Source organism: Pseudochaenichthys georgianus, chromosome 8 (genome assembly GCF_902827115.2).
Source record: "Pseudochaenichthys georgianus chromosome 8, fPseGeo1.2, whole genome shotgun sequence".
Lineage (NCBI taxonomy): Eukaryota > Metazoa > Chordata > Actinopteri > Perciformes > Channichthyidae > Pseudochaenichthys > Pseudochaenichthys georgianus.
In genome coordinates this window covers 4236568-4248990 of record NC_047510.2, presented here as the reverse complement: position 1 = coordinate 4248990, position 12423 = coordinate 4236568, and the positions used below count along the sequence as shown (strand labels likewise).

Here is a 12423-nt window from a genome sequence, read left to right as displayed (position 1 = left end):
GGCATAATGTGACAACACCGGCTAGCGGGTCCTAATTCACAGTTTTTTCTGGCCCCATAAAATCGTGGTTCTAGGGCCAGGAACAACCAGGCTGAGTCGGGCTGAGTATGCTAAACTAGAGAGAGAATCGCTGGCAAGGGGGCTACAGCTACAACAAAATGAACATAATTGAATTGTAATACACGTTTCAAAATGATGCCGACGTAACAACAACATACTGATACCGGTTAGTAAAAACCATGAATTAATGCTTTGACGAGTCTGCAGACAGACGGCAGGCGAAAAACCCCTTTTAAAATTCGTGTTTTCTAAATGGAGATTGGCTAAGCTAACGTTATGTATGCTCCGACCGTCCACACTCACAACAACGGCCTACAGACATAAATAAACCAGTGACTGTATTCTCCATGACACAGGCAGTCTGTGGTTTGTACTTGTTTAACTTTTGTCTAGTTCCTGAACAGATCGTATCTGTCCCCGGCTGTTTGAAGAGCAAGCATGGGAAACAAAAGACAGCATTTACCTGTTTGCATCCAGCTAGCCTTTCTGGTGTACCAGCTACGTGAGAAGCCTCGTTGATACGTTTTGTCTTTTTCACGAGCTTGCTGCGATATATACATATCAGGTTGGTCCGGTCCAAGGTCTTTAAGTATCAATTTATCTCCCAAACTTCTCCTTCCGAAAGGATTGGAGAGTAGCTCTTGCACGGAATTGGGTGCGGACCGAGGTCCGGCGACTCCACCTGCACACGAAGCCATTCTCATCCAACTACTGCGTCACCTTGGTCACTCACGAGTCTAAAAAACAACTCACGTCAACGCACGTAAGCGCCAACTAGTGTTAATTTCGTTGACTAAAACAATGACGAAATATGTTCGTCAACGACCTTTTTTTCCATGACGAAAACGAGACGATGACGGCAGTAAACAATAACGGCAAGGAAATCATCATGCAATATCGTTGACGAAAAGTGACGAGACGAAAATGTAGTTTATTAAATAAAAACTATGCCAAAATCTCTCTATACTTCCGTTGACGAAAAATGAGGAGACGAAATAGTATCAAAGATAACGTTACATTTCTGATCAGTCCGTTTTTCTCCCAGCAATTCCATTTCCGGTGCTGCGGCAGAGCAGCAGCTGTTTCTGTGCTGCGCGCGGCGGTACATTTGAATTACACCGGGCAGCGGCACACTGAACTGTCAGGAAGACTCGGGTCCAACTCATGGTCTAACTAACCTTATTCAACAGGAAATAAAATGGCAACAACAGGGCTTGGGAGCAGTGGTCGCACTCGCGTTAACCGAATACCCCCCCGTCAGCGCGAGTGAGTGATACATTGTGCACTCGACGGGTAATAATGGATTATGACGGAAATGTTACGATGCTGTCCGTCAAAATGACTGACAACGAAAAAGTCCAAAGCCACCACTGCTTGGGAGAAAGAAACGATGTGATATTTGGGCCCATTTTCGCTACAATGAGGCGGAGAAAAAAAGCGAATGCATTGTTTCATCAGAAGGGAAGCAATGCGGCCAAAACACAGCTGGTAAAACACCACAAACCTGAGCAGATACTCTCTGCAAAGCTTCTTAATCATTCAACCTGTGTTTTTCATCAAATAAGGACAAGATATAATCTTATTTATTTATATATGCTAAAATGACAAATTATTGGTTTTGGCTAGACTAGTTTCACTGAAATGTTCTATATAATCTGATGACTAAAAAAGACTCAACCGTTTTCATTGACAAAAAGTAGACTAAAATAATTAGTTTTCTTTGACTAAAATAAGACTAAAATGCTTTTAGTCGACTAAATCTTGACTAAAATGTTTACTGTTTTAGTCGACTCAAATAAGACTAAAATGCTCAGACTTTTAGTCGACTAAAACTTGACTAAATAAAAACAGGATGAAAGTGACTAAATATGACAAACTAAAAAGGAAATTTAACAAAGGACTAAGACTAAAACTAAATAAAAAAATAGCTGACGAAATTAACACTAGCGCCAACGTGAGCGCCCTCGTTACCAGAATATTTGACGGCGCCGATTGGCTGAAATTATGTTTCGGCGGCACAGTTTACTATTGAGACTTTTGCAACGTGCTGGTTGCTGCCGTTTGGCTCGGGGGCTCCTTGCACGGCGCCCGGTAATGATAAACTAATGCCACGGGCAAGGCCAGGCAGGAAACATGTGACTTATCAGTAACTTTAGACATCGTAACACAATTTTAAACGAGATTTTATTGTAGATTATACATTTTACTGATACCAATTGTATGATATTTAACTTGTTCATTAAAAATAAAAATAAAATATTTTTTTTAAATATATATTTTTTAAATATATATAAGATTGAGTGTGTGTGTAACGTAACAATACCCAAGAAGAAAACAATGGAAAAAGAGAAATCCCCAACTGTCCCCCGTTCTGGGGCAGCATGGACAGGTCTTCTCTGTGTTAGAGTTGTACTCGCTACAGGGTGTACTTTGAGGGTTTGTGACTCTGCAGACCGTTTACATGCAGAAAAACCTTCATAACACACAAGGGGGCGGGTAATAACCGGTAAAGCATGACATGGGACCTTTAAAACACAAGGCTTCCATCACTCGAATCACTTCACCACCAACGAACTGTCACAAGGGCAAAGAAAATCATTTCTGACCCCTCCCACCCAGGTCACCATGTCTTCCAACTTCTGCCCTCAGGGAGGCGCTACAGGTCACTGTCCGCCAAAACCGCTCGCTTCAAAAACAGCTTCTTCCCATTTGCAATACGGACACTAAATGGACTCTAAATAACCCAATGAACAATAATAATCCACCACACCTTGAACTTTATAGGCGCATTCACACTGCGGTACTTTTCCCACAAAGGTTCATGCGAACTTAGTTCATGCAAACTCTTTAGTTCGCATGAACTAAGTACAGATCGCGTTCACACCGGAAAAAGTCCCTGGAGAGGATTAGGCAAATGAATGAAGCCGCTGACGTCACTTCTTCTTCTTCTGCTTTGGGTTTACTGGCAGGCCGCAAACCACTTCACGGCGTATACTGCCGCCCAAAGTCCCCAGCCGGAAGTCCCCGGAGTTGGGGACTGGCTTCAGTAGAAGCTGCTGGGACTCCCAGCAGCTTCTACTGAAGCCTTCCGAGTAAATCGCCAGAACGCCGACACCTCCTCATCTCCACCGCTCCCATGTTTTATTTTGTGTTGCCATAAGTTAGTCTCTCTGTGTTTCTGTGCTGGGCTAATGCTAATAATGCTAATGCGAGGATAATAAAATGGCGGCTTCACAAAACTTTTTGGGAGTTTTACGGGGCGTGGTTTGCAATCCGCCCAGCCAATCAGAAATATAGCTCTTTTCTCACAAAAGAGCCGCTGTAAAAAGGTTCGCATGAACTAATTTTAGTACCGGCTCTTTTTGGTGTGAACGCGATCATGAACTAAGTTCGCATGAACCTTTTGGGGAAAAGTACCGCAGTGTGAATGCGCCTTATGTTATGATATGTCTTTGCCCTGTGCTGTGTGTTGTACTTTTTATTGTATGTTGAACTGTATGGAACAAGCTGTAATACTCTGCACTGAACACGAATTCCACCAGCCTGGCTGTGTGGTCATTAAAGACTCTAATCCATTCACTGAAGCCAATGTGATTTTTCCATTGGATTTTAGAATATTGTTGAAAACGAGATCTGTGGAAAACGCACGTTTATGATACTTACACGTTTAGTTCGGCAGGATAATCTCCAGATATTAAAACCACTTTTATTATGGATTAAGCGGAAATAAATCGGCATAAGTATTAAGCTAACCTTAGCATACTTGTCAACCCTCCCGATTTTCGCGGGAGACTCCCGATTTCCTCCCGGGATCATATTTCTCCCGCATTTTTCCTGATTTCTGACAAAATCAGATTTACTCAGGACTGTTTCCACTCGGACTTTAATACAGCTACACCATTGTTTGGTTTCCATGGTAGCCCGTCTCTTCAGTAGCGCGCGCAACTGAAAGTCTGAGGGGGTGAGGAAGATAGTCACAGAAAACAGAACAAGAATCGACGTCTCGACCCTCTGCTCACTCCTTTCCTGTAAAATACAGGTCCAGCCCACACATCTGCTCCATCAAGGCAGTGCATTTACAACTACAATAAGCATGTTAATCTAATACAGCTCCGGCGATCCACGAGCAACTACTGTTTTAATAATACATGGAAGCTTCCGACATTCACCAGTGGGGTATTTAATGTCTGAGAACAAAAGTCTTATTAGCTTGTATAAACCATAGACCAGTGGTTCCCAACCTTTTTTCCAAAGAGCCCCCCCCCAAATGACTCCTGTTGGAAGTTGCGCCGCCGCTGGAAGTGCTAAAATGCTAAATAACTTCCGTGTTTAGGACTCCCCACGGCACAAGCTGACATGAACCATGGCCCCGGTCACTATACAACAGTCTATTGTAACATGTAGAATAACTTGCAAGAGCAGAGACTATGGCTCTGCGTGTGAGACCCTGACAGTACCGACCTGCTCCACCACCGTCTCCAGCACCGACCACAGCTCTGTGGCTTTCTCAAACTGCTCCTGCTCCACAGCAAGCTTCACCGCCTCCGCCGCACTGCTGACGTCCGCCAGGCCCGCATCGTCCAGCAGGGACTGCACGGCACATGGGGACAGATATTCAATGGGACACATTATAATAAGAGGATGTTGAATGGAACTAAGAACATTTACTGGAGTACTGTACGCAATGACAATGTTATGCAGAATAAACTTCTACTCCACTCCATCCAAGAGACAAATATTGTACTTTTTACAGCATTCCATTTATATACGATGCATATTCTTCATACAAAAATATAGTGTTTTGGCAAGTTGTATATAATTATTAATATGAGCTCTACCTGTAACATCTGCTATATTGAGGTGTTAAATGATTGACATTCATACAATAATATGTATTGTTTCGTAATAGTCCATTTTGCATAATAAGAATGTTTACTGTTGGTACTTTAATTTTATTTTGAAGCCCCCTACCCTTGTACTCAAGTGACATTTTGATACCGATAATATTTCTACACTGTCGTATCACTACTTTTAGTAAAGTAGGTCCGTGTAATCCAGCTCTGAAGAAGTGTGTCCCAGGCGTGTGACTTACAGTGGTGTAGAGGTACGGCCCCCAGGTCATGACGGAGTCTGTGGGTGGAGGAAACCTTTTTTCAGAGCACACCTTTGATAAAGCTTTGATCACGGTCGAGGATTTTACTGCCTGTGATTGGCTCTTAAAGGTAACAACTACGTAATGCTGAGCAATTCATTAAACTGCCTGATAAATGATACTGACCCAGGGGGGAAATCCAAGAGTCCCCGAGAGCCACACCAGCAAAGTTACATTTCACCGTCCCCTGTGTTATAGCCTGGAAATAGAGGAGACACGTTAGAGGAGACACGTTAGAGGAGACACGTTAGAGGAGACACGTTAGAGGAGACACGTTAGAGGAGACACGTTAGAGGAGACACGGTGAGGAATCCTGAAGATTTTCATCTCAATCACAAAAGGTTTACAAAAGTGGTTTGACCCCGAGAAAGATGGAAGAGAACAAAAACAAACAAACAGTCAAATTAAATAGGTTGTGAAAAAGGAGCAAATGTAGAACTAGTTTAAAACTATTTGAAATAAAAATAAATGTTAAGAAGTAGAAATATACAAAAAGGTGCATCCAAGTATGTGACACATTTTAAAAATAAAATATGTGCTGTATACTAGAATGTAAACAGGATGAGCTGGGTACTTTAAAAAATGGTAGTATTGAACAGAAATGTGCAAAATGTACATTAGTGTTGTCATTAAATATATAAAGCAGAACATTTAGGATGATTACGTGCACTTTACAGAAGAACTTGCTGACTTGCATGACTGCCCACTCATCATCACATGGCAGCTGTTAAACACGGGAACTTCCATCGTTACTGAAGGACTCTGAAGTCACCTTAGTGAGCTCCAAGGAGAGCGCAGCGGCCATCTTCCCTCCATACGACTCAGAGAAGATGTAGAAGGGCACGCTCTGCACAAAGACAATTAGGGGAAACCGTTTCTAACAAGCCAAGGCTGTAACCATGAAACATGAGATCCAGGACATCAAGTTGAATGTAGATACTAGCAGTTTTTCCTCCGTCAGAAAACAAAGGCCTTGCAGGATACACTAGGCAGCTACTGTAGTATCATCATGTCCTGTGTAGGCTGCAGTATTAGTCCTTCATATGTCCTACAAATATAGTTTTCATATTCCGCTTGTAGTGATGTAAGTTCAGGTTATTAAGATGTTGCATTAAAAAACAGTGGACTAACTGTTTAAGGTACAACAAGGTGAACCAATACAATATATATTACAAAAACTTCTTTACATAAATAAATTGTGTATCAAAACTTTGTCTAAAACAGTAAAATGCAACAATATTAATAATATTGTCACATTCATTATCATTAAATCACTTATAGATGCCTTTTTCTGCAGAATTAGCCTTTTTTTATACTTAAAATACATTTTCTTTCGATAAAACTTCTGTACTTTTACTTGAGTATTTTGACAATAATGTATAGTTACTTTTAGATAGATACTTTATTGATCCCAAATTGAGAAATGATCCGTTAAGGATCCCAGTAATTCTTCCACCACTGATCATAATCCAATCATTTCATCTACACGGTCCTGAAAGGAGCCTTTAGTCCCGAGTACTTTGACTTTTAATACTTAAAGTATAAATTGAAGCCGATACTTTTGTACTTTTAGTTAATAAATGTTTGAATGCAGGACTTTTACTTCCAACTAATAATATATTACAGTTTAGTATTGCTACTTTTATAAGTACTTCTTCCAACACTGCCCGTAGGCAGATTGGGTTTGAAGGTTAAGGACAAGGTGACACAGAAAACAGACGGCTGGAGACGGCTCTGTTCTACACGTCGGGACCAGAACTTCCAGCTTCAGTGTGATGAAAAGTGAGTTATACTCAATCAGCATGTCTGGAGTGTTTTAGAACCTTCAGTATTATAAAATGAAGCCGGGTCAACATGTGTCACTGTTCAGCACTGGTGACAGACCTGGAGGTCGGCTCTCCGGGTGAAGAAGTGCTGCAGCAGCACCAGCATGTCCGAGGCCACCGTGGCTACGTTGGTGGCGAAGGCGTCGGGCCGGTCTGTGTAGCTGAAGCCCGTCCCCACAGGGTTATCCACAAACAGCACGCTGGCTGCCTGCACCTGAAACATCAGAGGAACAATTTGGTGAAAGATACAATACCATATTGTCAGATCAAGTCTGACATGTGTCTTCCATCAAAGCAGCTCCATTTGCAACATCAAACAAGGAACATGAGTATTTAGCATAACAGTCACTGAAGACAATACATGCTGAAGACCCTCTAAACCAGGGGTGCCCAACCAGTCGATCGCGGGGAGATTCCGAGTCGATCGCGAGATGTGTCTAAAAATAGAACAACAATATTCTGTTTTATCGTTAATGTCCTATAACATAATCTTCCTGTGCTAGAATAATGCACTTGAACGCATCAAAGCTTTGTGATTGGCCGGCGTGACCCCATGTGTCGGGGCGTGGCTGGTGGGCAGTGGGCACTATTTCGCTGAGGTTGTCTGTGTCAACCGTCAACAGGAGTGACAGTCCGCACACACACAAGACCGCAATTATGGCAGAAGCAAAAAAAGCCCAAAATATATAATTTCACTCCAATTCAAAGTCCATCCGTCTCATCTGCAATGCGAACGTGGCTTTATCGAAGAAGGGTAATTTAGGAGCGGCCTTTCAAAACAGTGCACAAACGCTACGAGACGGAATTCCCTCCTAATTCTGCCCTACGCTCCAAAAGGGGAGGGGCCTGAAAGGACAGCTAAATGCACAGCTGTCCATTTTCACCAGGCCCAACAACAAGAGCAAGGCTGCTACCATAGCATCTTATCGTGTCAGTCACGTTCTTGCGAAACACATGAAGTCTTTCAAAGACGGTGAAGTTGTGAAAGAAGCATTCCTGGAGGCTGTCGATGCGTAATACAAATAACAGTAGCATTTCAACAGGTTTTTGATATGATAAAACTCAAGTTAGATACCGTTATTAATCAGCTGTACGTTTTAGTTTGTTTGAACTTATTCATTATAATTATTGTACAAAATGGTATAAGAATGCAAACTTAAATTGATTATAGTCTATTATCAATTCAGGTTAAGAAACTAGTGTTGCTTGCATCCTATTAAAAGGCATTTCTTTTTATGCTCTACTAAAATGCAACAAAAAAGGGTTTGATTCTATTAATGTTGTCTCTTTTATTGCACTTTGGCAGCAGTTTCCTGCGTAGCTTCAGATCTGAGTTGTCTTATTAGTAAGCTTAATTTATACTTTTGTAGCAACACTATTTTTATATAATGGCAAATAAAGGGTTCAGAGTCTTTTCTTTTTTTCCTGTGTCATATGTGGCAGCACTGTTCAATGCTTCTTGAAGACATTACCCACTGTAGTATGTGACGTGTGAATACACCAACTCTGTATCAACAACACTGTTGTGTAACTTCAGTTAAATACTTGTATGTGTGTAGATTAGAAAGAGGTAAGATAAAGGATCTGCAGTATTTTATGAAGTATTAATCGTACGAAGGTCAGTTTTATACAAGTAGAAGTGTGTATTTACCTGGTAGTAGGCTGTCAGTAATGGCTACGCCTCTATTTGGACTGGTAGATCTCGGCAGACTGGCAACTTTAAAAGTAGCTCTCGGTTCAAAAAAGGTTGGGCACCCCTGCTCTAAACCGATATAGCGCTCCAACAAACTCTTACCCAGCTGCTCTTCCTGGGCTCTAGGTCCCTGTCCAAAGGTCCGATCTCTTCGAAGTTCCCAAAGCCACTTCCTGATCCTCCTGGCCCCCCCTGAAGACACAAGGGGCAAACATCCTCATCATGCTCGGGAGAGGCAAGGCACCTTAGTTTCAACACAAGGCTATTCAAGTGCTTTACAAACATGAAAAACATTAAGAAATAGTGCAGAATGGAATTTAAAAAACAGTCATAAAAAAGCAAGGAGAATAAAATTAATATTAAAAAAACAAGCTAATATAAGAAAAACATTAAGAGCATTAGGATTAGGAACTAATGTACTCCCACACATTCTTGCGGCTTGCTATTCTTGGACCCCATCTGGAGTCCCTGAAGTACCAAAGGTCTTGTAGTATTTGTACCATCACTTGAGCAATAGTGACGTATGAGCAGAGGGGCTACTTCCTGTAGCAGCAGTCATAGATACATTTAAATAGCTGTATTACACAAGAGTATCTTTAAGCTTGTTTATTTTTACTTCATGAGTCAGTTTCTGCTTTGCAGCGACACTGCTGTCACTCAGTCACACGACAGAAGGGTTTTATAGCCGATGCCCATTACAACAAGCTACCTTTCAACTGCTTTAAACACACCACAGCAATGTTCAATGTTCAGCTAGTCCTAACCCAGAGACATTCATTTCCATACTCCATGATGTGAATATCAACTTGCAGAGTCTTGAAACCTGCATTGTTGATCACACAATGTTGTTTCTTTGATCCAAAGTGACTTCCAAACCTTTCAATACCACATCTTGCCTAAGGACACTTCGACATGTTGAGCAACATTCGCCAACCAGCGGTTTTCTTAGTAAATTGATATTACTTTGTTGAGAACAACAACATATAAAAACCCTCTAAATGTGAGAAGACATGGCCAAATGTTTGTGTTTACTGGATGTGTCTACCCAAAGTAATTACAAATGGTAAAAAAAGAAAAAAAAGAACTTGCATACATTTCAATATAGTAGACATGCCAAGTATCTTGCCCATGGACACTTCAACAGGTTGACCCCCTGAGCCACCATATCATTTAGGGATTTGTGACAAACCAAACAATACATTTTCTAACTCAATACAAAGTATGAGAGACCCTGTGATAGGCACCAACAAAATGCATGTTCTATAGCCCAGTTTGTCCCTCACTAGTTTGGTGCACTCTTCACAGCCACACAACACTTTACATTAAGCTGACACTATTATCCAAAACGACTTACAAAATCACCTCCATATTAACGGCCATACCTACTGGAGCAATCTGGGGTTCAGTATTTTGCCTAAGGACACTTTGACTGAAGGGACTGAGGGTCCAACCACTGATCTTCTAATAGGACCATTTTATCCCCTGAGCAGAGTTGTAAAGTAACTTACTACATGTACTGTACAATTTTGAGTTACTTGTACCTTAATTGAGTATTTCCATGTTTTGCTACTTTGTACTTCACTATATTTATTTTAATACCTTCAGTTACCTTACAGATTTGGATTAATGATGTGAAATATAATCAACTCTTAAATCAGACTTCAGTTGCCCCTGGAGTAAATTCACAAGCGTTTTGAATTATAATCAAAACATATCTATATTCTGACATGAGCCAATCTGCAGAATGAGTACTTTTGGTAGGCTACAGTACTTATAGTATATTTTGATGCCAAAACTGTTGATTTCAGGACTTTTACTTGTAAAATAGTATTCCTACACTCATACTTCTACTTTTACTCAAGTACAAGATCCGAGTACTTCTTCCTCTCCTGCCCTGAGCCACAGCTGAACTTCCCATCCACTAAGTCTAACCAAAACACTGTGGATAGCCTTCTTTGGAATGCCGTGCAACACAACAACAATATCGACAAAGATTCCGGCAGAACAGTTTCCTGGCAGTCAGGTGAAACAGAAAGCATGACCGTGATGAGGAACAGGAAGCAGCAGTCCTACCTGCAACCACAGGATGAGAGGCAGCCCGCTGGGCCCCGCAGACTGGCCCTCAGAGCGGCCGTACAGCCACCAGAACATGTGGGCCCCGTCCCTCACCGTTACATAGCCCCAGTCCTCCTTAGCCGCCAGGGGATGCAGAGCCCTACACACACATTACACACTTCACTGGGTGTTCACTTACCGTATAACTTACAGGCGCAAGAAAACATGAATGTTAACTACGTTAGATTGGTTTAGCAGCAGAATGTAGTCATGAAAACAATAAGGATTTACCCGTGTTGAGGACAAGAGCCAGTACAACCAGAGTCCAGACTGCTGCCATTGTTAGACTGACTCCGCTGAAACTGTGCGGCTGTATTGCTACAAGAAATCACATGACCACTGGCGAAGTCAGCTGACTCATGGCGGGCTTTTTATTTGTGTGTACAGTCTGTGGTTTGGAACACTCATCAAAGAGCATCTCATTCATCCCTTAAAGTTTAGGGACAATATTGCTGGTGTAGCAAGGTAAAATCTAACATCCTGAATTTCTTCCTCAAACTTGAAATCGAAAAACATGTTTTAGCATTGAAAGCATTCTAATGAACTACAGTTCCCTTGAGTCATTGTACTGCAAGCCCCCAGGAAGTGCGCCGGACTCTGATGAAAATATTCGTGACAGTGGCCGTTTCTCAATCTCGAGGATGCTGGCTTGGTAGTCGCGTACTTCCAAGTCACTTCCTTCAGAAACGAAGCAAGTATACTTCCAAGCCACGGCTTCGGAAAACGAAGAAGAATGGAACAACAAGTGTGCCACTCTCTCTAACGCAGGGGTGCCCAACCTTTTTTGAACCGAGAGCTACTTTTAAAGTTGCCAGTCTGCCGAGATCTACCAGTCCAAATAGAGAGGCGTAGCCATTACTGACAGCCTACTACCAGGTAAATACACACTTCTACTTGTATAAAACTGACCTTTGTACGATTAATACTTCATAAAATACTGCAGATCCTTTATCTTACCTCTTTCTAATCTACACACATACAAGTATTTAACTGAAGTTACACAACAGTGTTGTTGATACAGAGTTGGAGTTTATTCACACCTCACATATTACAGTGGGTAATGTTTTCAAGAAACATTGAACAGTGCTGCCACATATGACACAGGAACAAAGAAAAGACTCTGAACCCTTTCTTTGCCATTATATAAAAATAGTGTTGCTACAAAAGTATAAATTAAGCTCACTAATAAGACAACTCAGATCTGAAGCTACACAGGAATCTGCTGCCAAAGTGCAATAAAAGAGACAAAATTAATAGAATCAAACCCTTTTTTGTAGCATTTTAGTTGATTATAAAAAGAAATGCCTTTAAAATAGGATGCAAGCAACACTAGTTTCTTAACCTGAATTGATAATAGACTATAATCAATTTAAGTTTGCATTCTTATACCATTTTGTACAATAATTATAATGAATAAGTTCAAACAAACTCAAACTTACAACTGATTAATAACGGTATCTAACTTGAGTTTTATCATATCAAAAACCTGTTGAAATGCTACTGTTATTTGTATTACGCATCGACAGCCTCCAGGAATGCTTCTTTCACAACTTCACCGTCTTTGAAAGACTTCATGT

At 41.3% G+C, this 12423-nt stretch overlaps 1 protein-coding gene across 1 annotated transcript in view; it reads right to left on the bottom strand.

Moving 5' to 3' along the window:
- Positions 1–11186, bottom strand: part of scpep1 (serine carboxypeptidase 1) — a 36374-nt gene extending 25188 nt beyond the window's left edge. The window contains exon 1 of the mRNA XM_071203927.1: positions 11078–11186. Within this exon, the coding sequence (XP_071060028.1) occupies positions 11078–11126 (49 nt within the window). The 5' untranslated portion in view covers positions 11127–11186. The remainder of the gene's footprint in view (positions 1–11077) is intronic.
- Between the last annotated feature and the right edge of the window lie 1237 nt (positions 11187–12423).